This window comes from Diplotaxodon limnothrissa, linkage group LG15 (genome assembly GCF_057381915.1).
Source record: "Diplotaxodon limnothrissa isolate DT_005_m linkage group LG15, D_limnothrissa_male_GT1.1, whole genome shotgun sequence".
Classification (NCBI taxonomy): Eukaryota; Metazoa; Chordata; class Actinopteri; order Cichliformes; family Cichlidae; genus Diplotaxodon; species Diplotaxodon limnothrissa.
The window spans coordinates 12,604,416-12,629,254 of NC_140610.1; the positions used below are offsets into that span (position 1 = coordinate 12,604,416).

The 24,839-nt window shown below is 41.1% G+C and overlaps 1 protein-coding gene across 3 annotated transcripts in view; it reads left to right on the forward strand.

Annotated features, from left to right (window-relative positions):
- Positions 1-24,839, forward strand: part of akap12b (A kinase (PRKA) anchor protein 12b) — a 54,013-nt gene that overhangs the window by 26,250 nt on the left and 2,924 nt on the right. For 2 of the 3 annotated variants that reach the window (XM_085372854.1, XM_085372855.1), the window contains exons 1-2: positions 16,331-16,578; positions 20,288-24,616. In XM_085372854.1, the coding sequence (XP_085228980.1) occupies positions 16,554-16,578; positions 20,288-24,612 (4,350 nt within the window). In that variant the 5' untranslated portion in view covers positions 16,331-16,553 and the 3' untranslated portion in view covers positions 24,613-24,616. Of the gene's footprint in view, positions 1-4,389; positions 4,466-16,330; positions 16,579-20,287; positions 24,617-24,839 lie in introns of those variants that run through there. The other variant, XM_085372856.1, reaches the window with a different exon arrangement.

Here is a 24,839-nt window from a genome sequence, read left to right on the forward strand (position 1 = left end):
GGTAAGATTTAAAAAAGGCATAAACAGCAAAATTGAGACTAATTTGATGCAAAATAAACCTAAGATATCATCTGTTTGCTCATGTGGTTCAGGTCAGAGATTTGTAAAGTAGATGAAATTCCAATCTAAAGACAACCCAAGTTTAAAATTGATTGTTAAGTGTCGCTGCGGTTTCTATAGGAATTTGCATTTGTTTTCTCTATAAAGTATGACATTAAATCTACATGTTCCCAAATTTTACATGCCCATCCATTCATGTGTATATATACCCAACCAGAGAAAAATTTCAATATTTGAATATTTTAGATATTATATCAAATGCAAACTTTTTTAATTGAATTTTCTTAAATATTTTGCTGAACTACAGTATAAACCTCATCTTGAAGCCAGCTCTGGTGGTAATAATAAGCCTATTTATTAGCAAATTATTGGAAAAATTCAGTTCAGATGCTTATTGTGTAAATTACAATTTTTTATCCTCATCAATTCCACTGAGACTTCCCTTTTAAAGGTCTGTGACGATCTTTTAATGGTATCAGGTTGGCCTTTGACCATACTATGTCACTTAATAGGCTTAAGGGCTGGTATCTCTGGCTCGGCATTAAACAGCTTTTCCACATATTTATCTGGCAGGAATTTATTTGTTAGCCTGAGTTCTCCTCTAACACTATTTTTCTAAACTGTGGGGTCTTGACTGTTCTCACTTTTTATTACTTTGATAATAAGTTTGTGGATATATGTCTGTGAAAAACACTTTATGAATCAACTTTACTTTCTTATTTTTAGTTAAGGATAGACAGCATTAGCAGTTTTTGGTAAAAACTGAACTGAACCGTTTGTGATTAGAAATAAAAACAAAAGAGAAACGTGATAATAAAAAGACATCCAGACATTAATTGCAAGGTTAATCCTGTGTGATGACCAGAAACGCTGCACCCACAACCACCACCCTCATTGCATTTCAAAATTATGAGATGCAAATTCTTTCCAAATATGCATAAATTCTTAGGGATACTTTCCCTTGCCCACCATGTTCGGGTAAGGGACGTGAACATTTGGAGAAGGTGGAGTCAGGTGTTAGTGGACCTGTGGAATTTTGGTGAAGGGGACAAGGAATCCTGGGAATGTCGCAGGGTTGGAGGAGAGTTGATGGCTCACGTGCTAAATGTGATCACAGGTCCTGATGGCTTGAAAAGGACAAAAATGACAGCCCCACCCTCCCCTGCATGCAAGCATTTGACTGAGTGAAGATTTCATTTTACATGAATGGGGTATAAATGCTCTTTTTACCCTGTTTTGCGAGCGAACCTTAGACACAGATCTAGACGGTGGGATCCTACAGACATTGTTGCTCAGAAACTCCAGGAACTTTTGAGAGCTGTGTTTGAAAGCTCATGCACTGGTTGTAGTTAGGGTTTTAATCGGTGAAAGATGTCAAAATTAAAGGAAAAAATGATGTCTTGCAGCAAATTGCAGCTTGCATGATGCACATATTGTGAAACAGGCCTCACAGTTCCAAAAACAACTCACATTTGTTGGCTTTGAGTCATTTATTTCTCTTTTTTTTTTTTTTTTTTTTGGCCTGTCCCGTTTGGCTCTTTTGCCATCAGAATTGTTGTCTAAAGGCAAAGAAAGATGCCCAACGGATTTACTTTACCAAACTGACCATCCCAGCCTTGCCGTAATGGTCCATTTGATTCACCTTTTATTGTTTATTTTATTTTCACTTACTGAATACGGGACAGACTTGACTGGGGGAAAGAAGGGGAGAAAGAAAGAGGGAAAGAGAAACAGCTGAGAAGAGGGACGGGGGAGAAGGGCAAAAGACAAAAACCAACAGAACGGGCAGAGAAAAAAAAAATGCATATATCAATCACCTGGATCACCTGCTGAGAAAGAAAAAAGAAAGCAAGCAGAAGAGAACAAGAGTAATAGAATAAACAACATCACAATGATATATGGGAATATGACAGTAAATACTAAATGTTAAACATTATTGTGCAGCACATAAGATCAACAGAACACAGTGTGCTTTGAGGTAGGAGCCAAAAAGGGTGTAGTTTGTGGGTGTGATCACCCGTGTGTACACCTGTGAGCATGGACGCGCTTGTTTTTTAAAAGGTTCCTTCATGTAATAATCTGCTAGAGGGTGTGGGGGGTCTGATCAATAGATCAGACCAGCCTTTGAATCAGATAAGGATTAGAAATTTTCTTTCTTCTAGTATAGAAAATTGAGAAGTCAAACAAGCGGTTGGCAAATTTTCACTCGAGTATCACATTCCTGGATGGATGAACGTTTTAGTACGAGTGAAAGAAGAATCAAATTTTTCATGACTTCACGATGAGGTACTGAACTTTGCTGTACGAGCTGGGCGATGATTAAAACTTAGACTGCATTGTGCTTTTCAAGTAAACATGTTTTCAGATGACTGATTTCACAGCTCATTATAAGCCAATACAAACAAGTAAGATATTTGACCAATTCAACAAAGTTCAGTGTACTGAAATGTTCATGGTTGCAGTATTGACAGAGTTCAGAGGCAATTATGAGACTTTTGTACATCTAGATCTTCTGTATAATGAAGCCATATGTCATAAGTTGGTGTTCTTGCTAACAGAAAAGAAAAAATAAGATTAGTACTTTAAAAGATCACAGATCAAATAAAACCATAAATATAAACCATGTCAGCCAAGGATCTATTGGCTGATCTTTAACATTGCAGGAAATTTCTCTGATCAAACTTCAGCTTCATTATTTCAAATCTAAAAGAATTAATTAAATCTAAAAGAATTAATCTGTTAATCTGTTTTTCCTGTCTTGTTGTCCTCATCCTTTCCATTTGTCCTTGTACACCAAGTGGTTACACCACCATGTCGGTCATCCCTCCAGGTGATGATTGAGTCTCCCTGCACTCTCCTAATCTGGTCCCATTTTCTTTTAGTTCATCCCTCTGACCTGTCCCAAGCAGATTGTTTCCTTCGTGGTGTCATTTTTCAGGGCTTTCCTAGAGAAATCGGGAATAGAGCCCGACTTGTCCATTAGTTATATTAGCACCTCAGTGGGGAGGCTCTGGTTCCTTTTCCCCAGGCTGTGAAGGACAAAAGCTTGGGCCTGCCTGCAATTGTCCACCTGTCAGTCAGAGTTGGTGGCAGCCAGAAAAACTGTCAATGCTCAGATCCTCAGATAAGAGTCCTGTGAACCCGGCTGTGTGTTGTTAACTCTGTTAACACACTCGTCCATGTTACAAAAAACAAGTAAGAAAAGCCACTTTAAAAAAAAAAACAACCCAGTAAATTATTGCTGTGATTTTGGTGTATTTTCTCTTTTTCTGAGTACTAAAAAATTACTGTAGCTATTTTCAAGATTTGGTCACTGTTTGCTTTGTAAAATAATTACTTCAGTGTGGTGAATTTGATGTTAATTTAATTTAATGAGAGGCTATTGAGCAAAGAGGCCATTAGGTTAGTTGACTCAAACCCAAATTTTACATCATTACTATCCGATTTTTAATGAATCACTAAGAATAAAAAAAAGGAGCATGTAATCATAGTTTTTGCTTTTTTTTGTTAACTTAAAAAATTTGGCTCAGTAGCATCAACAAACTCTGGTTTGTTCAATTCACCAGCAAAACTAGCTTGGTATTTAATATTTCTAAATTGGCTTGAGGTTTTTTCTTGCACAAAGACAGGAAACAAATGAAAACAGTTTGCTGGGTCAAATTACAGCTCCAACACTCTCATACCAACACCTGGAAAGCTCTTGGAATAACATTTTGAATATTGTTTGCTTAATCTATAAACAAACTGTTACAGTCTGTGGTTTTATAGGGAGTTTAACAAATGTTGTGGGTGGTCAGACAGCCTGCTGCCAAGGAATACTTCCAGCAAGCAATTTCTATTGCTAAGCCAGTTGTTGTTTTACATTTCTTCCCATTTACAGATTAAACAAACACTATAACGCTTGATAATTAGAAAGCTTTCGAGGTTTTGGTGGTGTGTCTTTGAGCTTCTCCTCATGCCCAATTATTCCCAGTCTCTATGCTAAGCTACAGAAAGCTAAACGAGTCTCTTGCTGCCCTAGCTTCACAGTGACCACAGACAAAACATAAGCAACATTAAAGAATCTATAAAGTTTCTTTAAGTTAAGTTTGATTGTGTTACTTGTTGAGTAAATGCTTCCCCTTCTTCCAGTTTTTATGTTAGCTTGTGCTAAGCTAAGCTGCTATATCCGATGCTAGCTTTATGCTTAGCAAACGGAAAACAGATATCTTAAAGTCGGGAAATATATGTGTATCCACATATGTTAAACTTTCCCTTTAAAGAGAATTAACAGCACTATGCTATATGTGTGAAATGTATTTATTTGTTTTTCTTTGCTGTTCTTTTCAGTCTTTGCAGAAGAATGGACAAATCTCCAGCATGACTAGCCTGAACGGACACTCGGAGGACAACACGCTAGCAGAAGGTGTGTATGCGTGTGTGTTTCTGTATTGCTTGGAGTGTTTATTTACTCTGTGTGTGACTTTGGGAGCTGTTTCTTTGGTGAATGTGGTTAAGCGGTGACCATGTGTGTGGGTGTTTGTGTCTGGGGTTTTGTCCTATGTCTTAAGCAGCAGCAGAAGGTAAGCTTGTTTGTGTGAGGTCTGCTTTCAGTGTGTGTGCGTGAAGAATTCTTGTGTGCAAATGTCTTCATGGCTTTGCATGATCTAGTTGATACTAACCTAATCCCTTTGTCAACACACAAGGGACAGTTACATGAGCTTTTCTCACTGGAGCCGCACACACTCGCTCTTACATGCCCACATACCAAGATACTCCTTTACTCTCTTTTTTCATCTTTAGCTTAGCAGTTTACTGGATTCGAACTGAACTTGCATTCGCTTCTTTTGTGAATATACATATATCTCTTGAAAAATGGCAGAAATCTAACTATTTTGTTCAATAAAATTAAGAGTAACATTTATTTCCCAAAAGAAAATATAAAAATATTGATTGGTAGAAGATTCTTTATACAGAAGTAAGCCTCATTTGTTATTTTCTGACAAATGAGACCTACTAAAGAGAAATGGTTTATTTTGAAAAATATTCTAAGGAAATTGTAAATCAGTTATCTTTTAAAAGCATTAAACAGTAATAAACTGTGTAAATTAGTTTTAACATGTGCATCAACCTGCTCTGTTCATCTCCTGCAGCGCCTGTCCATCACTAAAGCTGCGTTTGTTTATTTTTAATGCTATCTCTATCGTGTCCCGCTCAGTCTGGGATGGCTGCAAGGGCACGTACGCCCTCCTTAAATATTTATCAGGCCATGACCCAGGGCCCAGCACAAAGCAACCTGTGCACTTCATAATATGTTATGGCCCAGGGGAAGGAGTAACCCTACACTACTTAAAACACAGAGATATGTCACATACTACTCTGTCAAATAACTTATTTAATAAGGTATTTAATGAAGCAAATCTGTCCATCCATAGAGTAACCCAATACTCTTCTCAGTGCCGAAGTACAGATTGTATGAGTTGATGTGGCATGTAGACTTGAGCGAGTAATTCTGTTGGGAAAGTAGTTGCTTCTGTGGCCCTGTACTCTAATTTAATCACTATTTGGAAATTTATAGAGCAGAAAAGAGGGTATTCAGATGTTTACCTTATTAGATGTACTTGGGTCGTATGCACAAATAGAAACTGCTGATTAGTTAATTTATTTGTAGAAAACCAAATAATTTAATTTAGGTTAAAATAATTAAATTTTTTGAACACAAGTGACTCGTTTGTTTCTGAAGACCTGATTTTCTAACCCTCGATCTTAGACTTTTGGCTGTAGTCAGTTTAAAATCATCTGTGATAAATGAGGGGTGTCTCTAACAATATACCCTGATTTTTCTTCTTTTTCAAGATTTTTTTTTATTAATTAAGTCTTTAAACTAGCGATTAAGACCATGACCATCAGGAAGGTACATACTGAAGGTTGCAGATCAAGTGAAAAACTTGGTAATTTTATCCTTAACCTCTTTAAATTTGGGCTTTTTTAAAGCCAGAGGAGTCACCTTGTGCTGGCCGTTACACAAATTTGCTTTAAAGCACTGCCTTCACCCAGGCTTAAGATCCGTGGTCCATCCTGCTAATTGTTCCAAATTGGAAAGTTAAAAATTTACATGGAGATTCACTTGAACCCAATGCATATATATAATATTTCTTAAAAAAAAGAAATCAAATTTGTCTTTTGTTTGACTTTGACAAAAAAAAACAATGTCTTATTTGACCCCATTCCACCTGATGTTCTCAGTAAGCCGGACCTAAACAAAAAAGACAAAAAACTGAAAACATCAGAGGTTCTGAAGAACTTTCAAGGCTACAGATTAGAAGAGTACAGGGGAGTGAAAGGAAGAGAGTTACACAATACACAGAGAGAGAAGATAGAGGAGCAAAAGGTATGGAAGAATTTCACATCCCAGCAGCGCTCTTCCTCTTGCGCAGCCTGATAAAGGCAGCAATGCATTATGGGAGACAGGAAGAGAAACAGAATCTTTCCGATAACAGCAAAAAACAACAAAAGACTGGATGTAGATCAAAAGACCCGACACACATGCAAACCCACAACCATAATCTCTCTCTATCAGGTAAAACAGAGTGTTTATAGTTAGGAGGCCAGCCCAGGCATGAAACTCCCCAAACACATAACACACAAGCCAGTAGTGTAGTGGCCTCGTTGAAGATGCCTCCTAATATGATAAAAATCCATATGTAGGTGATCAAGAAGCAAAACATATATGTTGGATATATGTTTAGAAATGATATGTTTAGCATATATGTCAAACTCAATTTCCAGTACCTTTGTCAGCAGTCAACACGCATGAACCAGCCACTAACTAAAGTAGTATATAAATAAATAGCATATAAATAACTGAATTCAACCTAGTACCAATTTACTCAAAACTTAGCACAGTATTTGTGAAAGAGCAAATGTGTGGTCTAGTGTAGATTTTATAGGGCCATTATATTTTTATCAAAATGTGATAGGAAATTCTCTACATTTCTATTTGAAAATCTTTCCTTAACCTCCTAAGACCCAAACTCCTCCGTGGCATTCGTTTTTAATTGCTCTTTGATATTTGGGCTGACTGGGACCTGATGAATGTAAAAACAAAGAATTACCCGATTCTTTTTTTTTTTTTTACCAAAATTTTGTTTCTGAGAAAAATAAGAGCCACATATGAGGATATTGGTCTAAAATTCCAATAGCACAGTGGCAGTATAACATCCTCGTAAGTGGATATCAGGCCCTTGTAGAGCAAAATTTCGTATTTTGGTCTAAACAACCCAAAATGTGATGTCCACATATGTGGACGCCAGGTCCTAGGAGGTTAAGGCTGCCAGAGGCTTTGAAATTAAGGGTTTTATGACACTATCCCAGGTAGACAGAGAGGAGTTCAATAAATATTGCATGTTTGTAAAGTTCTGAAGAGGCACTCTGAATTTTTGGAGGCAGGAAGATTAAAAATAGGTAAAGAGAGGAAACAACATAAATGATGCAGCTACCGATTACGTAACCCAGTGCAAGGCCTCGACCCTACAAAACTAGCTCCAAATGCATCAACATCACTTCATTTTTTTGTCTCCCCTATCGCTTTTTGTGTACACTTTTTAATTATATTAGCAACAGGATAGATTTTTATGTGCTCTGTTTTCCATTTAGATGTGCATAAAAGCCTGCATGTGTGATTCAGGGGTGTGGATGAGTTAGGGGTGTAATGGGAGCCTAAAGAATGACATGAAAGCTGAGGTAATTCACTGGCCAGAGCATTGAGAGACCCTCCCAGATGGCTCACAGACTCAAAAAAAAGAGGACAGATTAAGTTTTGTGGAAGCCTTCAGAAGGAAGATACTGCTGACTGTGTGAGTGTGTGAATGCGTTCGGACATGCCTGTTTATCTGCAGTGCGACCGGACATCATTCGCTGGTCAAATCATCCGTGTTTGTTTGTTACATTCCACCCACGGGACTGGTGGGTGCGGTTCACCAAACTGAAGTCAATTTAAAGAACGCATTCATTAACGTGTGTGTGCGTATCAGTTTTAGATACTTTAAGAAATGTAACTGGATTTAAAGCTTTCTGTCATTCACTTCAGAAATGCTGCTTCAGAAATTATGTTGAAATGTGTTTATAATCATTAGGCTGAGTCACTTCTGGGTTTATAGGTTGTTTAGAAAGACATCACTCTGAGCTTAAGCCATTTGCTTGTTCTGACGTCTTATAGACTAAACAATAAAAGTAGTGGACATGCTAATAAATACCGACAGCTCCTCGTCAGAGCTTAGTGATTGTTGCACAAGGAAAAGTAAAGTAAGCAAAGGTTTTTCAAGTGCTGCTGGTCCCTGCTAGTTCCCTTGTGTCTTCCTGTACTTCGTTTTTATTACTTTTTTGGTTGCAGGTGTAAACTTTAACATTGTGTTGCAGTCTGGTAGGCATGTGTGTGATCGTGTTTAATGTGAAGCCATGATTTCATCCCAGGATGGGCTTGCTCGGGCTTGGCTCCGGGGAATACATGACTGCGTTGCCAAAATGTTCATCATGCCTGTGGAAGGGACCTCTCCCTCCACTTAAGCTCTGTCTGATCTCTGCCAGTAAAGCTTCGAGTTCCTAACACAATCCAGCCGCTGGATTTCTCCTCTTGGATTCCTGCCCCATATTACTTTTACATTCCAACTGACAATACTCATTACAGTCGACAGTTGTGGTTCAGATGTTTTGTGCATCTTTTTCTACTGCCCTTACAGTACTGGAAGGAATACGTGCGCTCTTGATTTGTACTGTGAGTGCGAGGAGGCTGCAATCCATTAACTTTGTGCAGTTATGACTGCAATTATGTCCATTTGTGCTGCATGTTTTATTTAGTCTTTAGGTATGAAGTGGGTGCTTCAGGGTAGGAGATAATAAGAGAACTCTATTAGAAAGCTGTCAGCTGCTGATCAGGCAGGAGGCTTTTCCCCTCCTAGTCAAGCATAGCTTGCAGCTCATAGGGGTAACAAAATGTTTAATGTTGCAGCTGTTTAACTCTTGCTCAGTTTTAAAAAGTCCACATGATCAGCAATAGAGGAACAGACAGCAATACCCCGCTGAGCACCAATCTACCGATGTTTGTTGGATTTTGGGTGGGTACGTTCAGAATTCAATTCAAAGCTCTGATTTCCTATACCTGCTTTCAGTCATGTCAGCAGCAGGCCTTATTATTGATTCCTAGACTAAAACCTTCATCTTATGACCTTTGAGATGTGAGCAGCTGAATACTCGCCACTTTAAGTTGACATTTCTGTGACATTTTTCTGTGTTCCTGTTTTTGCTTTGTTTTGTTTCTCTCTAACATCCTTAAGCCTATAAGATAAAGCAGGATTTTCTTGATTTTCATTCCCTTCTTGCCAGGTCACATCACCATGGTAGCTTATGCTGTAAACCTAACCTGGTCTGGAGTTGATTATATTCTAGATTAGAGATTAGCCACCTACTGCCTAATCAGTTCTCTGGAAAATATCATCACCATTGCTGGAAGATCCCGCGGACTCCTGTGTGCAAATTAAAGGAGTGTCTAAAGTTCTTCGGTAATAAATAATGTCTGTGTTTCCCTGTTCATGAGGAAGAAATATAAATTCTTAAATGTAACATTATTTTTCCCCCAATGGCTCCCACCAACAATTCTAATGTTCTATAAGCACAAATATCTGATTTGAAAACTCAGCACCTATTTGAATTCTGCTGGCTTTGTTTGATAACAGCATCAAGGTACCTTTATCAATGCTTAAAAAGCATTGATAAACATGACAAATATGTTTTATTTTAAATTTTCACTGTGTTTACATTTCTACAGCTTATTGCAAAAGTCACACAAAGAGGAAATTTATTATTTCTCATTACTTTTGGCTGTTTAAAAAATGATGGTGTAATATGCAGCTGACAGGAAAGTGACCAGCGTCTGGGCTATCTACCAAAGCAGTTTATTAGTCTAATATATATTTTCCATCTACTCTTTTTAGCATCTAAATGCTCAGATATGTGTGCTGGCTATTCCCTGCTGTTGTTTGCTTCCTGCTGAGTGGATAGTGCACAGCTATTTTCATGTTTTTCATTAAAACATGTTTGTGCTATAGCTGGAAGCAGGGTTTATGTTACTACGTTAAAACAAATCTAAAGAGTTACAGAAAAGAGGCTAAAGAACTTAGTGGAGCTGATCGGGGATTCAGTTTGGACTGCTAATTATCAGTATGGTGAAACTGTGAATGCCTAATTTAACATTCAACAAAGATATTTTAATCTGTGATTAAATTAATGTAAAAATGATTTATTAAAGTAGCCTTAATGTACCTTGCAGATGAGTAGAAACTGAGAAAGAATCTTTTTTGCCTCAAAGGTAACCCTCGCTGCACACTTTTAACTCTTAAAATTCCTGATCATTTATTAAAATTCATGCAAGAAAACAATCGTAATCGTGTTGTTTTCAAAATCCACCATATTCAAAAACTAGAGCTTTTGAGCCAAACCACAGCATATGAAATGACTAAATTAGGTTGTCAGCTCAGCAGCTTTTAAGTAATAGTCCTCAGTGCACCGGACCTAACAGTTCAGTAATAATTAGATATTTATGGTAGGCTCCCATCAGAGCTTTCAGACCCCCACAGGACCTGCTCGTCTCCATGGGCACTCCTCTCTCATCTTCTCCGGCATCAGGGAACCTAATCTCCCTCTCCCTCCCTAACCTTCTTCTGAAAATGGGCCCAAAATATGTTTGACCCCTCCTCCCCTCCTTCTTTAATGAAATTATCGAGACTCTTCCTAAGCAGTATGTATCCATAAATTATCATTAGTCATTTGTACCTTAAAATTGAGAACAAAATGCTTCTTAAAAAGGTACCAGGAATTAGCCAGTGAGACGAGGTTTTTCACGTGTTTTGGCAGACATTTAGCATAACCGTCTTGGTGCAGGATACCTGATACTTGTACAACTGAGACTACCAGCAGTTGTATCAACAAAAGTCACAAATAATCCAAATTGTTGTGGAATTATTTCCCTCTGTGAGCCGTCTCAAGAAAACTTTGATTTGAACGATCAGTTGAAAGTAAATGTAGGGTTCGGATCAGCATTTTTATACATCAGTCACAGGTAAATGAATATTTGCCAAAAGCTAATGTTAAACAGACACTGGAGTAAGAAAGGAGGATGAGCAACGAGAAAGATCATAAAGGAACCTGAACATGTGAGCCACCTTTGGGTTGAGCAACATTTAGTAATCAGCATTGTGCTTTTTTTGTGGGGGGGTTGGTACACAGCTTTTATCTGGAGTTAGTTTCAATGCACACATTCATTTGAAATGCAGATTAAAGTGAAGCAAAACACACATGAAAGCCTGCATTCTTGTTAAACTGGCAGCTGACGTAAAGGAACACCATTCATCTCCATTCATTTGTAAATGTTGACAGGTTTCAACCTCTAGGAGGAGATCTTAAGATCTCCACTTCTCCGTTTATACATTCCAGTCTGTACTGCAAGACAAGATGATGCATAACAACAACTGGAATGCCAAATTGCTGGGCCAGATATTTCAGGAATGCAGAGGAAAGTGTAGATCAGATGGCAGCTGTTAGCTAAACATACTACTTTGTGAGAACTGTCTCTCCTCGCCCAGATTTATAACCCCCTTTTTGTCTTTATAAAACTTAAGAAAGACCAGCAGTACAGGAAGTGAGCTTAATTGTCTCAAATGTGATATTAGCCAGTTGCGTGCAAGTCAATATTCAATTTAGTGGAGCCAGAAGCTTCTCCCTGATTACTGAAAGCTGTAAACATGACTGTCCCATTGTTTTACAGCAAAACTAAACAAAAACATGGGAGGCATCACAGTCACGGTGTACGCTTCATCACACGACATCACGTAATGTACGGTCTCAGTAAGAAAACGGAAAGATTGCTGGACAGAATGTGCAGAGGACAGAATGACTGTAACTCGAGGAAATGGGAAGAGGAAACTGTGATGTCAAGAAGTGACTATTTCCTGTCCAACATTCTTATCCATCCCTCTGGCCCACACACAAACTGGGGAAGGGGTGGAATGGGGTTTAAAGTGGATAGAAGAGACTGAGGCGAAACTAGTGGGGTAGGATTAAAGGGGATTGCGGTGTGGATTTGGGGAATAAACTACAGTCTGAAAAGGAGAAAGAAGAATTAAAAAATGTGGAAGGCAGGAAAGTCACTGAATGAAAAAATCTCTCAGATCTTGAGGGCAGTTTCACACACTTGTTGGCCTCGTTTCCCTTTCCTCCAATTATTTCAATATCACCCAATCCAGCCCTTGGAGGAGTATGAGGCACTTTCTTCTGTGCTATCTAATGATGTCACTCACTTATTTACAGTCACCAAAAAGCCCCTCCACCCAGCACCCTAAACCCCCACCCGCCCAACCACTCAGAACCCCTCCTCAAACATTCCTGAACTCCAGCACGTTTTCCGATTTATCGAGATATGCGAGGCATGTACTGCACAGCATAACGTAACAACACAACTGGTCTTTGTTTGTAGTAAAAAATAGAAGTTTTAATTAAAGGAAAAGACACTTGTTGTTTCACCCAACATTAAAGCTATACAACATTTGCATTTCATGAAATATTCAACCCTAACACAGCATATAAACACTGCACCATTTAAATACAGTGCTGTGAAAAAGTAACTGTTCCTCTGACTCTATTGTAAAATCAAAAGTTAACTATGATTGACCACATTTTCTTAAAAAAAAAAGTGAAGCAGAGTAAAAGATATCAAAAAGTAACGATTTAAAGAAACTCAGGAAACAAAAAGTCAGTCTGGAAAGGGATACAAAGTTATTTCTAAGGCTTTGAGACTCGAGTGAACCACAGTGAGAGCCATTAACCACAAATGGAGAAAAGTCGTAACAGCGGTGAACCTTCTCAGGAGTGGCCAGCCTAGGAAAATCACTCCTAGAGCGCATCAACAACATCTAAAGAACCGCAGCCTTCACTTGCCTCAGTTAAAGTCAGAGTTCATGATTCAACAGTAAGAAAGAGACTGGGCGAAAATAGCATTCATGGGAGAGATCCAAGGAGAAAACCACTGCTGACCAAAGAGAGCACAAAGACTCGTCGCACATTTACCCCACAAAAAAACACCTTGAAGATCCCTCAACAGTTTTAGGAAAGTATTCTGTGGACTGACGAGACAAAAGTTGGAAGGTTTTAGTCACGTTACATGTTAGAGTAAAACTAACACAGCATTTGATAAAAGAACGTCACACGAAGACTCAAACACGGTGGTGGTAGTGTGATGGTCTGTGGCTGCTTTGTTGCTTTACAACCTGGATGACTTGCTGTAATTGATCCAACCACGAATTCTTCTCTCAACTGGAAAATGTCCAGCTATACGTTTATGTTCTAAAGCTCAAGCAGTTACTTTTTCAGACAGAGGCAGGTAGGATTTAATAAATTCAATCAGAAATTAAAAACTCAGGTTACCTTTGTCTAATATTAAACATTTATTGAATGATCTAAAACATGTAATTGATCTTTTTATACTCCTTTTTATACTTTCCTTTCAAGTTCAAATAAGCAATGTAAAACAATCAGATCCGGGCTTCCCAAATGTAAATACTTTATGGTTTTCTTTGTATGAAAAAACAAACAAAATAATCAAATTCTGTGTATTTGAAGGATTTCTGGCTCCAAACTTGCAGATTTCTTGCTGTTTGTAATTATTGGCCAACGGCAGCTCAGCTGGATTCAAAATTGTAATTACTTTGTGCTCTTAAGTTTATATTAAGGCAAACATAATAGTGCAAATATGTAGTACATTTGAATTGCAGTAGTATCAAGTCAGGCCAGGCCAGCATATTTTGTAGACATCTTTGGCAGCAGGACAAATTTAGAGTTGATTGTTCTCTGCTCTGTTTTTAATAATGGTCATTTTAAAGGGGATAGGGATCTTTCCTTTATTGTCTTCAGTGTTTCCCATACAGTGTAGTCTAAATACAATACGTCTCAGCATGTATGGAAGTCCAGGAATGTGATTGATGTGGATGAGTCACATGAAGGAAGCTGGCAGGGAAAAGGAAGACGTGGTTTGACCTACTGGAGGCACTCTATCTAAATTCCCTTCGGTCTGACTCAGTGTTCACTCAGCACAGTATCCTGTCAAAGCGGTCACTTTGTACGGGACGGATAGTGAAATAACTCTTTAATGAGTCAGTAACCGAATAACTTGGATGATTCAAATAAAGAAAGACTCACTGGTGTGTCTGAATGAAATTCTTTTTAGGTGATCAGCATCAGAATAATTAATCTGTAATGACAAGATTTTCTCACTCTAAACCTGTTATTGCACAGATGGATTAAAGTTATATTCTTAGTTAGAGTTAAAATAAGTCTCTATATTACTATAACCAGATCATGGATATAGCATTCATCAGCAAAAATCTGAAGGTTTAATCCATAACGTGATAATAGTGTAATGCTTTATAACTCTATTTAAGTAAATAAAAGAGAATCAAATGACTAAAGTAAAACTGAGAAATTCTGGAAACCATCTCCTCATATTGAGCTTGATGACAGGTACTTTCCAGCCTTCTTGTGACTGTATTGTTTCTTATTAGGTGTTGGGGAACTTTGGAGGCAAATTTCCAAAATAAATGTTTTCTCATTCTTGCTTGGTAATAGATTTGACGGTTCAGAAAGCTGCAATAGTTGGTGCAAAGGTTCTGAGCTGCAAGTAGGCAGACATCTGGGCTCTTTTACTGCCTTCCCTTTAAAATATGTTGTCTATATGGCAGTGTATTTGGCAATCTAATAAAAATCATACTGGTCCCTTTACACATGTTTTTTTTTCTTTGTTGCAAAGATGAACTCTGTTGCTGAGCCTATGCAATGATTTCTACAGCTCAAGCATGTCTCTTTTTTAAGATCACAGTTTTCCAGTGTTGATTTCTTGTCTTTTGTTTTTACAATTTGATTGTCTGCAAGCCCAATAACTCCTTCACAACTGACTCAGTTTAGTAAAGCTGATAAAAAACTCACAGGAAGTGGTGTTAGATAAGGAGAAAATAATATTTCTCTTGCCCATGTTCCTTGGTTTGCCTTGGTTTTTTTTTAGCCTGACATTCTGGAGGTTTAAAAGCTATAAGAAATGTTTTTTTCATAGCATATACTGAAAAATCGGAGCCGACTCTTCAATCGTCTCACTTCTGGAGCCGACACTTACCTTGATTGCTTCGGCTAGACTCTATGTCGATTAACTTCCTCTATGTGAATGCTTTTTCTCACACTTTAAACCTCAAGCACATAAACATTTTCGGCGGCCGCTTTCAGACGGTGCTTGATTACTGTTATCACCCATTTGGGGGGCCGGCTAAGGTGGAGTTCACACATTCCTGTGGGACAATGTTAAAGTGTGACAGATCTGATTATGTTGGTATTTACCTGAGGATTTATCTGCATTCCTTGTCGTCTCTCTTGCCCCACAGACAAAAGCCGAATTAAATGTGTCTGTATTGGAGCAACTGAGCCCCATTAACATTCACAGGGGGCAGGCTGGAACTTGATGGCAGTTCCCATTCATGATTTTGGTGCTTTAAATGAGAACATACTTGAGGTCAGTGTACTAAGATGTCTCAATTTCCATACAGTGCAGTTAGCATCCATATTAAATCCTGGATTTCCCTCTGGGTTTCCTCCATCAACATTCCTCTACATGATTGGTGACGTGAGCCACGACACACTGCACGGAAAGCCTGGTGGCCTCCTTAAGAAGTGGAGTAGAGGGGATCCAGGGGGGATGGGGGCGCTCAAGACTGTTTTACAGTTGCTATTTTAGAAATAACATAGCCATGAATACCCACGTCTTTCCTTAAAAGACAGTCATGGGTATTCAAAGGCCGGAGAGGACACCTGTAGAGCGCCCATCCGAGGAAACAATGTGTGTAAAGTTTGCGTCTACGTGACAGTGGGGAGAATAGATGGGACTGGGGTGGGGGTCGCTGGTGGTTTGTACATGTACAATAGTTTTTTGAAGAAGTGGACGACAAAAGCTTCCTCAAAAGGTCACACGATGAGCTCAACTTGTTCAGGCTGGACGCTCAGGTCTGAGGGAGTGTGAGCGGATAAAGGATGAGGAGGAGGAAGAGGTGGGGGTGGTGTGTGTGTGTGTGTGGGGGGGGTTCATTCAGAACAGCTGAAGAAAGGGAGGTGGGAGGGAGGTAGGGGTGGTCCTAGCATGACATGTGTGTGGGACTATTGAAATGTGTGTGGAGCCCTGATTTCTGTTCATACTGACTGAGAACCACTGGAGGAAAGAGAGAGAGACACACACAGCTTCTGCCCTCTGAGTTAATAATAAGGACGGAGCCAAGTGAAAGAGAGTTAACCTAGTCCGCAGTGAAAGAAATCAACGCTAAAAGGCTACATAGTGTAGGATTTTATAGTTTTGAACTCCAGGTTTTTTTTTTTTGCATCTTTATTTATTTTTAAAAGTTTTTTGGGAGAAAGGATTTTTTGGACTTCTACCAATGCTTGGAACAATTACGTTAACAGGTAAGGAGAAGGATTGAGTGGAATATAAGCAATTGCATGTGGACACATTCGGTCTTTTTCAGTACAAGATGCAATTATATCAACTTAAACGTGTAAATAAATAGAGGTGTGGCTGCTGGTTTACTGTGCTTGCATGAGATAATGTTTAAAAGTTAAATGTTGTGATTTATGCTTTTGCTTTACTTTGTTATTTGAGGGAATTTCGAAACCTAAAGCATGTTTTTCTTGTACTGTATGAGGGAGTATGGCCAGAGGCATTGTTGTCCTGAGGGTGTGGTTAAGTGAGTATTGTGGTTTGTAGCTTTCCCGACACAGATGAGTGATTTCACTTTGGGTGCTTCCATTGATCACTATACAGTAGAGCCTTGTTTTTTATTAAGTAAAGTAATCCTGTTACACTGTTACAGTCCTTCTAACAAATATTCTAAGTGTTAAAATACTGACCTACTTCCCCTCATCCCAGAGTATACATCCCTCACCAGCTGCCAAACTTCTTAGTGAGGAAATAATTCACACAGACAGCTGACGATTAGAGATGTATAACGATGCATGCACAGATATGTTTTGAAACCTTGCTTTTAATGTGTGTCGTCATCTCAGCCAGCTGCGCTCCGTGCATCCCATCATGTGAAGTGTTTCATTAGATCAGAGTGGGATCCCAATTCCCAGTGGGGTTATTTAACTTAGCCACAGAGGATATAGGGAGGGAGGAGACAAGGGGCCTATGGAATTAATTACATGCCAGGACTGTTCCTTCTTCTGGGACATCTAACCAGGAGATGTTTCAGGCTGGGCAGGGTTGGACTGTTTTGCTTCATGGTGACCCATGGTTTTGGTTTCTATTGTGCGCTGCTGGTTAATTCAGCTTAATTTTGGTTTGTCCTGAGAGGCAATTATGCAGCTGTTGATGTGCCCCACCCCCCTTTGGAGACACTGAGACACTCTGACCACACCTTTCATACAGACGCAGGGTGCAAGACAGAGTCTGTTAGTCTCCTCTCTGTTGGGAGGACAGGGGGCGGGGTTGTCCCTACCTTGGGTTTAACTGACTTCTTTTGTTTTAAGGCTTCAGGTCCAGACTAGGAATTATAACAAGGATTTGCATATATTTTATAATGTTTTACATACTGTATAGAAAGAATAGCTGCTATTCATCCTCCCAACTGACACACCCACCCCCTGCAGAGTGGAGTACATGAACAGCAACCAGTTTTTTGCAGTAGTGACAATATTTAATACAAGTGCCTCGCCTCGCCACATGCTCTCACACTCACACATAAACAAAGCCTGTCTCCAGTGGAGAGAAGCATTTCAGCTATGAATGTGTGTGTTTGAGATATGTGACACCCTCTAAAGTGAATTAGAGGGTTGGATGCACCCCCCCCCCCCTCTCTCACACACACACACACACACACACACACACACACACACACACACACACACACACACACACACACACTTCTGCCCCTTCATCTCTTAACTGTCTCCTCCTCACCCCTTGTAGCCACCTCACCCTTCGCTCTCACATTCTTTCTAGTACAGTCGTTACTTTAAACACCCTCCTCTTCCTCCTCCCCCCCAGATAGGAGTTGTGTGTCTAGAGGGGAAAAAAAGAAATAAGAAAAATTATGGGCTGGAAAACAGAGATCAAAAAGAGGGGAGAGATGCCAGTAGTCTGTTAAGTCAGCATGGTTCCTGTTTTATTATCAACGTAGATGCACACTACTGTTGCTGGCCTGGCTTACCAACTGTCTGACCCCTCCTCTATACACATTTACTCGGAAAAGTCTTTACTACATCATTATGCGCTCTATTACTGATTTTCTGTTGCTAGCATATGTAAATTGAATTTGCAAAACGTTTAACATGGGTGGGTTTTTTTTTCTGCTGGTCTGTTTTGATGTTTTTTGGTGTTGCCTTTCCAGTTTAACAAGGGTGTGATCGGACCCTGAAAATCACACCTACGTGAGAAAGAGAGAGCCCACTGCCATGTGACACTGATGTAATTAAGAAACCACTCAGGCTTGTTTTTTTCTCCCTGTTTCATTCGTGTTTACATCAGCTGGGTAAAGTTCGCAAAATCCTAATAATTTTCAAACTTCCTCGGGGCTCCAGTGTCTCTTGATAAGAGGAAAGCTGACCAACCCCCTTCCTTTATTTTCGGAGGCCAGAGAGGGTTAGAAGACTATTGTGTTTGAATGCGTATGTGCCTTGGGAAGGGGGTGGGTCCCCATCCATCCTGCTGTGGTGGAATTTGGGTCAAGGGGATTGGGACTTATTCTAAGGGGGGGTAGTAGAGGACTGTATTGTTTGTTTTGTGTATGCTATATGGGCACAGGCAAGACACAGTTTAGCTGAGAAAAAAACAAACAAATAAGCATTCTTGAAATCTGCTGGGATTTAAGTTCTAGTTATGTTTAGCGTATCCTAAATTCTTTTCCTAAACATATGGTGAACCGCGTAGCTCACATTCCTCTCAAGTCAAATTCATGCATAAGATATGGGCGTGCCCTCGTTAACAAGTTGGCATACAAAAAAACACAAACTGTTTGGGTTTTTTAAAACCAAAAAACATTCAAGGAATTTGATGACTTGAAATTCATGCCTATAATTTAGAAAAAGGGATGTAGGCGCAGGGAGAGTTGTACATTTTTGTGTGAAATGGGAAAACTGAATTCTGCTTGGAAGTAAATCGTTGATCTGTGAAATATGATTTTTCATGTTTCAAAGGTTTTCCTTCCATATTTTAAAGTCTGCCTTGTTGGTGACTTGCAAGCAAAGGGCATATTTCCCACAGTGTGCGTAGATTGTGGAATGCATATCTGCCCTCCTGTGTAATCATGTAACCTGATATCCAGGCATTAAAGTTCTGGGAATTTGTTTTGAGAGTCTAGGGGTGTTAGATGTGAGGTTTCCCAGACTGCACTGAGATCTGAGGACTCCCTGGCAGGTCGTCGTCACCCCCCACCCGCCACGCCTTCTTCTGTCAAAACACAGAGATGTGGCAGGCGTGTATGCGTATGTGTGTGTTGCATGTGTGGTTTTCATTTCTTACATCATCATGCACCATTTGCCTAGCAAGTGTATCGCTACCAAGAAATCACTCGTGATAATGGAAAGCGTTGACCATCAAAGGCAACTAGATGCTATTTACACGTTGCACAATAGCAGAGTTGCTTTGTAGACTTCTGGACAATAATCTGCAAATTGTTGAAGGATTGCTTGCATAACACTTCCAATCAATTTCCATTTGGGGATCACTGTTCTTTATATTTCTACGTCAAACCTTTTCCTTTTTACGTCAATGCCATTTCTTTGGCATGTTTACGTAGCGAAGGATTAGTGGGAGCAGATTGCAATTTAGTAGTAAAACATGATCTCTGCAAATGCTTTCTGTTTAACTTCTTTTTTCTGCAGATGGGGGTGAGAGTTTTGTTGAAGATATAAAACTTTTTATTGTTTTTACTGGGTCATCTCCTCAGAGATTTTTATGGAATGCTGAATAATTTATGCTGTCTCAGCCAATAATTTGATTTCCTCAACATAACCTGAATTTGTTAAATTGAATATTGCCTATTGTAGCTTTATATCAATGTCATGGGAATGTTATTTGTGATTTTTTTCTGTAGACAGAGACAAGTAGTAAAGTCCAGTGAGAGATTTGATCAACATCTTACAGAAAGTTCTTTCTCTTCTCTTGTGCTCTCAGTTGGCCAGCCAGATGGGGTGTCTGTGGGTCAGAAGGAGGACGCTACTGAGACCATGGACACCATCCAGGATGAAGTGACCCCTCAAGTAAATGGAGAAAAAGTTGATAAAGAGGCCCCCGATGCAAATGATATTTCAGCTGCTGAGGAGAAGGCTCCGGAGGAACAACCTGATGATGCAAGTGAAGTTGGTTTCAAGAAGATCTTCCGCTTTGTGGGCTTTAAGTTCACCCTCAAGAAGGACAAGAGTGAGGAGAAAGACCCTGTGAAGCTCCTGACAGTCAAAGATAAAGAAGGAGAAGAGGGCAGTGGGACAGATGAGCCTGCGAAGGAAGAGGAGGAGAAGGAGAAAGAGAAGGCTCCTGCTGTTGATGAGAAAAGCACGGCTGAAGAAAAGGAGGCTGATGCAGAGGCAGCTGCTGTTGAGGTCACTACAGAAACTGTAAAAGTTGAAACCACTGAAGCCACGCCTGAAGGTGCTGCTGCTGCTGAAGCTGTTGACGAAGCAGTCAAGGAGGAAGGAGCTGAGAAGGAAGGTGAGAGCACTTCACCACCTCAGGAGGCTGCCATGTCCCCTTTCAGGAAGTTCTTCAGTGGAGGTCTTTTCTCTAACCTGCGAAAGAAAGCGAGCATAAAGAAGCCAAAAGAGGAGGAGGTCAACGAGGTGGCTACTGAGGAGGAGACTGCTAAGACCGAGGAAACTGTTACTGCTGTCGAAGAAAAGGAGGTCAAAGATGTGACAGAAAAGGAAACCGAGGAGGAAGTGTTGGAGGCTGCTGTTGAGGAAAAATCTGAGCCCAAGGAAGAGGCAGCGATTACCCCACAGGAAACAAAATCAGAAGATCATCCAGAGCCCGAGGTCACAGCTGAAACCCCTGCTGTTGCAGAAACAACTAATGATGAGGTAAAACAAGAAGAGCAAAAAGCTGAACCTCCCACAGGAGTGGAGGCAAAAGCTCCAACTGAAGTGACATCTGAGGCTGAGCTGCTGTCATCTCAGGAGAAGGCAAAGCCTCAAGGAAGCCCCCTGAAAAAACTCTTCACTGGAGCTGGCCTAAAGAAGCTCTCAACTAAGAAACCGAAAACCAAGAAAGATACTGAGGCCAAGCTCACAGAGTCTGGGGAGCAGGCGGCTGAGCAGCTCCAGGCCTCCACAGAGCCAGCAGAAGCTCCTAAAACTGATAGTGGGCCCTCATCTCCAGAGGAGTCGGGAGAGCATGTTATTGCTGTGGAGGTGACCCAGAATGAGTCTAGCCAAGAGACTGAAGGTGAAGTTGGATCTGATGGAGAAAAGAAAAAGGAGGGCATCATGGCCTGGTCCTCATTCAAGAAACTGGTGACGCCAAAGAAGCGTGTAAAGAGATCATCAGAGAGTGAAGATGAAGCAGCTGCGGAGAAGCCAGCCAAGTCGGCCACCCTGTCCTCTTCTGAGAGTGCTGCATTAGCAGATAAGAGTGTTGAGGAAGAAGCTAAAGAAGATAAGCCCTCTGAGGAAGAGCCAAAGACTGAAACCACTGAGAAGCTGCTCAGCAGCACCGAAGAGCCCAAAAAGAAAATGGACACCTCTGTTTCCTGGGAGGCTCTAATGTGTATGGGTGGACCCAAGAAGAGGGGCAGGAAGACCTCTGATTCCGATGATGATGAGACCAAGATTGAAGAGGAAACACCAGCAACAGCAGAAGTAGAAAAGGAGGGTAAAACAGAGGCTGCAACTGACACTGAAGGTGAACCAGTTTCTTCACCAGAACCTTTGCCCAGCCCCCCTGAAAGAGAGTCTACCTGGGGTACCCTAAAACGCATGGTTATGCCAAAGAACAAGGCCAAAAGTGAGGAAAAGCCTGATGAGTCTGCAGAGCAAGTCCAGTCTGACAGTGAAGCACCAAAAGATGAGTCATCCTTCTCTCTGAGAAAATTCTTCCCAGGACGCAAGAAGAAGAAGGTTGAAAAACAATCTTCCACTGACCAGAGCTCAGGAGAGGAGGACTCTGAAACTCCAGCTGTGGTTCCGCTTTCAGAGTACGATGCACAAGTCGAAGCTGAACCCGAGGCACAGGCAGAACCAGCTCCTGTCCAGATTAAGGTGTCATCTGAAGACAGATCCCCTTCTTGGATCCCAGCCGATGTTGAAGACGCTGCTGATAAACACGATCAGCTGAGTGATATCCCAGAGGAAGCAGAGAATGCTGCTACACCAAAGTCTATAGATACTGACATCGCAGAGGATGAAACTGAGGACCCAGCCATGCTACCTAAACCCCCGGGACGCACAGGTCGCCGACTCTCTGTCGCTGAGGTCAAGCCTGTCGATCCAGCTCCAGCTGCTGAAACCACCCCTGTTCCTCAGACACCCAAGTCAGAGAACGCAGAAGAGGTTATGCAGGGTGTTGAGTCCCAAATCAGTGAAATCCCGTCCCAGACATGTGTGGCTGTAGAAGATGTACGATTAGAGGTAGCTGCTGAAAAGACGGAGCCTGAACCACCGATTGACAGTGCCAAGGCCACAACAAATACCATCCTCGAGCCACATACTCACGATGACGCCATGGCTATCTGCACTGGCCTCGGCACCAAGGAAATCGCCAAAGTAGCTCTGGAGAAGCCTGCACAGCCTCTGGTAGAGACTGTGGCGGTGATCCGTGATTCTCTGTGCTCTGAGGTGTCAGTGGAAGAGTTGGACCCACCTACAGTGGAAGCAGTATTCACAGAAGACCCAGTGTTGACGGCCCAAGTGCAGCTACTAGAACCCACTGAACTTCAAGTTGCTGTTGAAAGTTCAGGGAGTGATGGAACTATTCAAGTTGCCAGCTTGTGTCAAGAACTGGAGATTGAGAAGGTTGGAGTCGTGAACACTGTCACAGAGGAGTCTGAGGTCCTTCAGCCCACCACAGTAAGCAAGAACTCCCCTAAAACTGTGCTAGTCAGTCCCATTGCTCCGACCTCCGAAGCGGTTATCTGCACCCAAAGTGTTGAAGTCTCTGAGGTAACTGTAGAGACCAAGGAAGTGGAGCACTTTGCTGCCACTGAAGAAAATATCCCTGTACAAGAGGTGTTTCAGGCTACAGCTGCAGAGATGTCATCAGACATATGTGAAACCACAAAGACCACCATCACAGAAGAGACTGACCCGCCCATTCCTGTAGTTCTTCCAAGTGAGGCGGTTCCTGTTATCATAAATACAGTCGTCCTTGTGGCTCCAGTCAGTGTGGAAGCAGAGAAGGCGGCGGCCACAGAAAGTGCCTCAGAGTCTAAAGTAGCCGATGTTGAACAGTTCAACTCGCAGGAAACCACGAAGGAGGTTGCAAAGACCGCAGAGGCTGCTGCCACCCCAATAGTAGAGACAGTGATCAGTTCACTTGTCTCTAGCGAGAAGACTAGCAAGGCCAGTCTTCTCGCTGGCCTTGCTAAGCAGGCCAGCGAGAAGACAGAGGAAATCAAGGAGGAAGCCCAACAGGTCAGTGAAATTGAGGTTCAGAGCATGGCGATTGCTCAGACTGTCATTCAGGATGCTGTAGATAAAGTTTCAGAAGATGTACCTGAGCCAAAGAAGCCTCCCACTCCATCAGCTGCCATCCCAACACCAGTCCAGGCAATAGCAACAACAGAAAACGAGATCGACATCGCAGCCGACGCACCAGTTGTCACTGAGACCCCTGTTCCCATCGTCTGTGTAAAACCAGTAACAAAGTCACCTCAGCCACTCAACGTTGCCATTCAGGTCATTGATGCTATCCCAATCGAGGTCACTGAGAATCTTGAAGAGGTGGAAAAGAAACCAGAAGAGGGTCAGAAGCAAGATGCAGAGATTAAAGTAAGTGAGGAAACGCTTAAAACAGAAGAAGCAGGACAGGTAAAGGAAGAGAGTCAGGAAAGTGAAGAGCCTGCACAGGTCAAGGAGGTACAGAGCAAAGATCAGGAAGAAGCTCCTGAAAAGGTGGAATCACAATCAGAGGAAACCAAGCCTGAAGCTTCCTCAGAGGAAAAGAAAGAGAAAGTGCTTGAAGTCCACATGCCCATCCAGGTGGTCCTGCAGACAGCGCTTGTGGTTGAGGAACCATCAATCGAAGAAGAGGCCGTTGAAGAGTTCGACAGCAACGGTCCTGCAGCTCAAGACACCAACGCACCACCCAAGAGCAGTGGAAGCGAGAAGCTCCCGGTGCTGGAGGAAGAACCTCAAGCGATAAATGCAGTGGAGGATGCAGCTGGCACATCGGAGGCCGAGAAAACACCGTCAAAGTGTGCAGAAGTGATGGCGCAGGTGATTGAGGTGATCGAGGAGGCTGTGAAGGAGATCGAGCCTGTGTCCACAGAGATCACAGCAGCATCATGAGCAGGTGAGGCTAATCTTTCAGCACTGTTATATTGTCTGTTTGACTGTCTCAGAACTTTAAGTAGCTTCTGTACTAATAGTATCTCAAAACTTGAGATTTTTTCTTTTTAAGCGTAGTTATTTACAAAATTCCTGTGTTGGCCTATCAAACAATCTTCTCATAGTGTTTTTTTTTTTAAAAAACATCAATGGGTCCTGCTTTTATTAGGGAGTAGGGGAGGGGATTT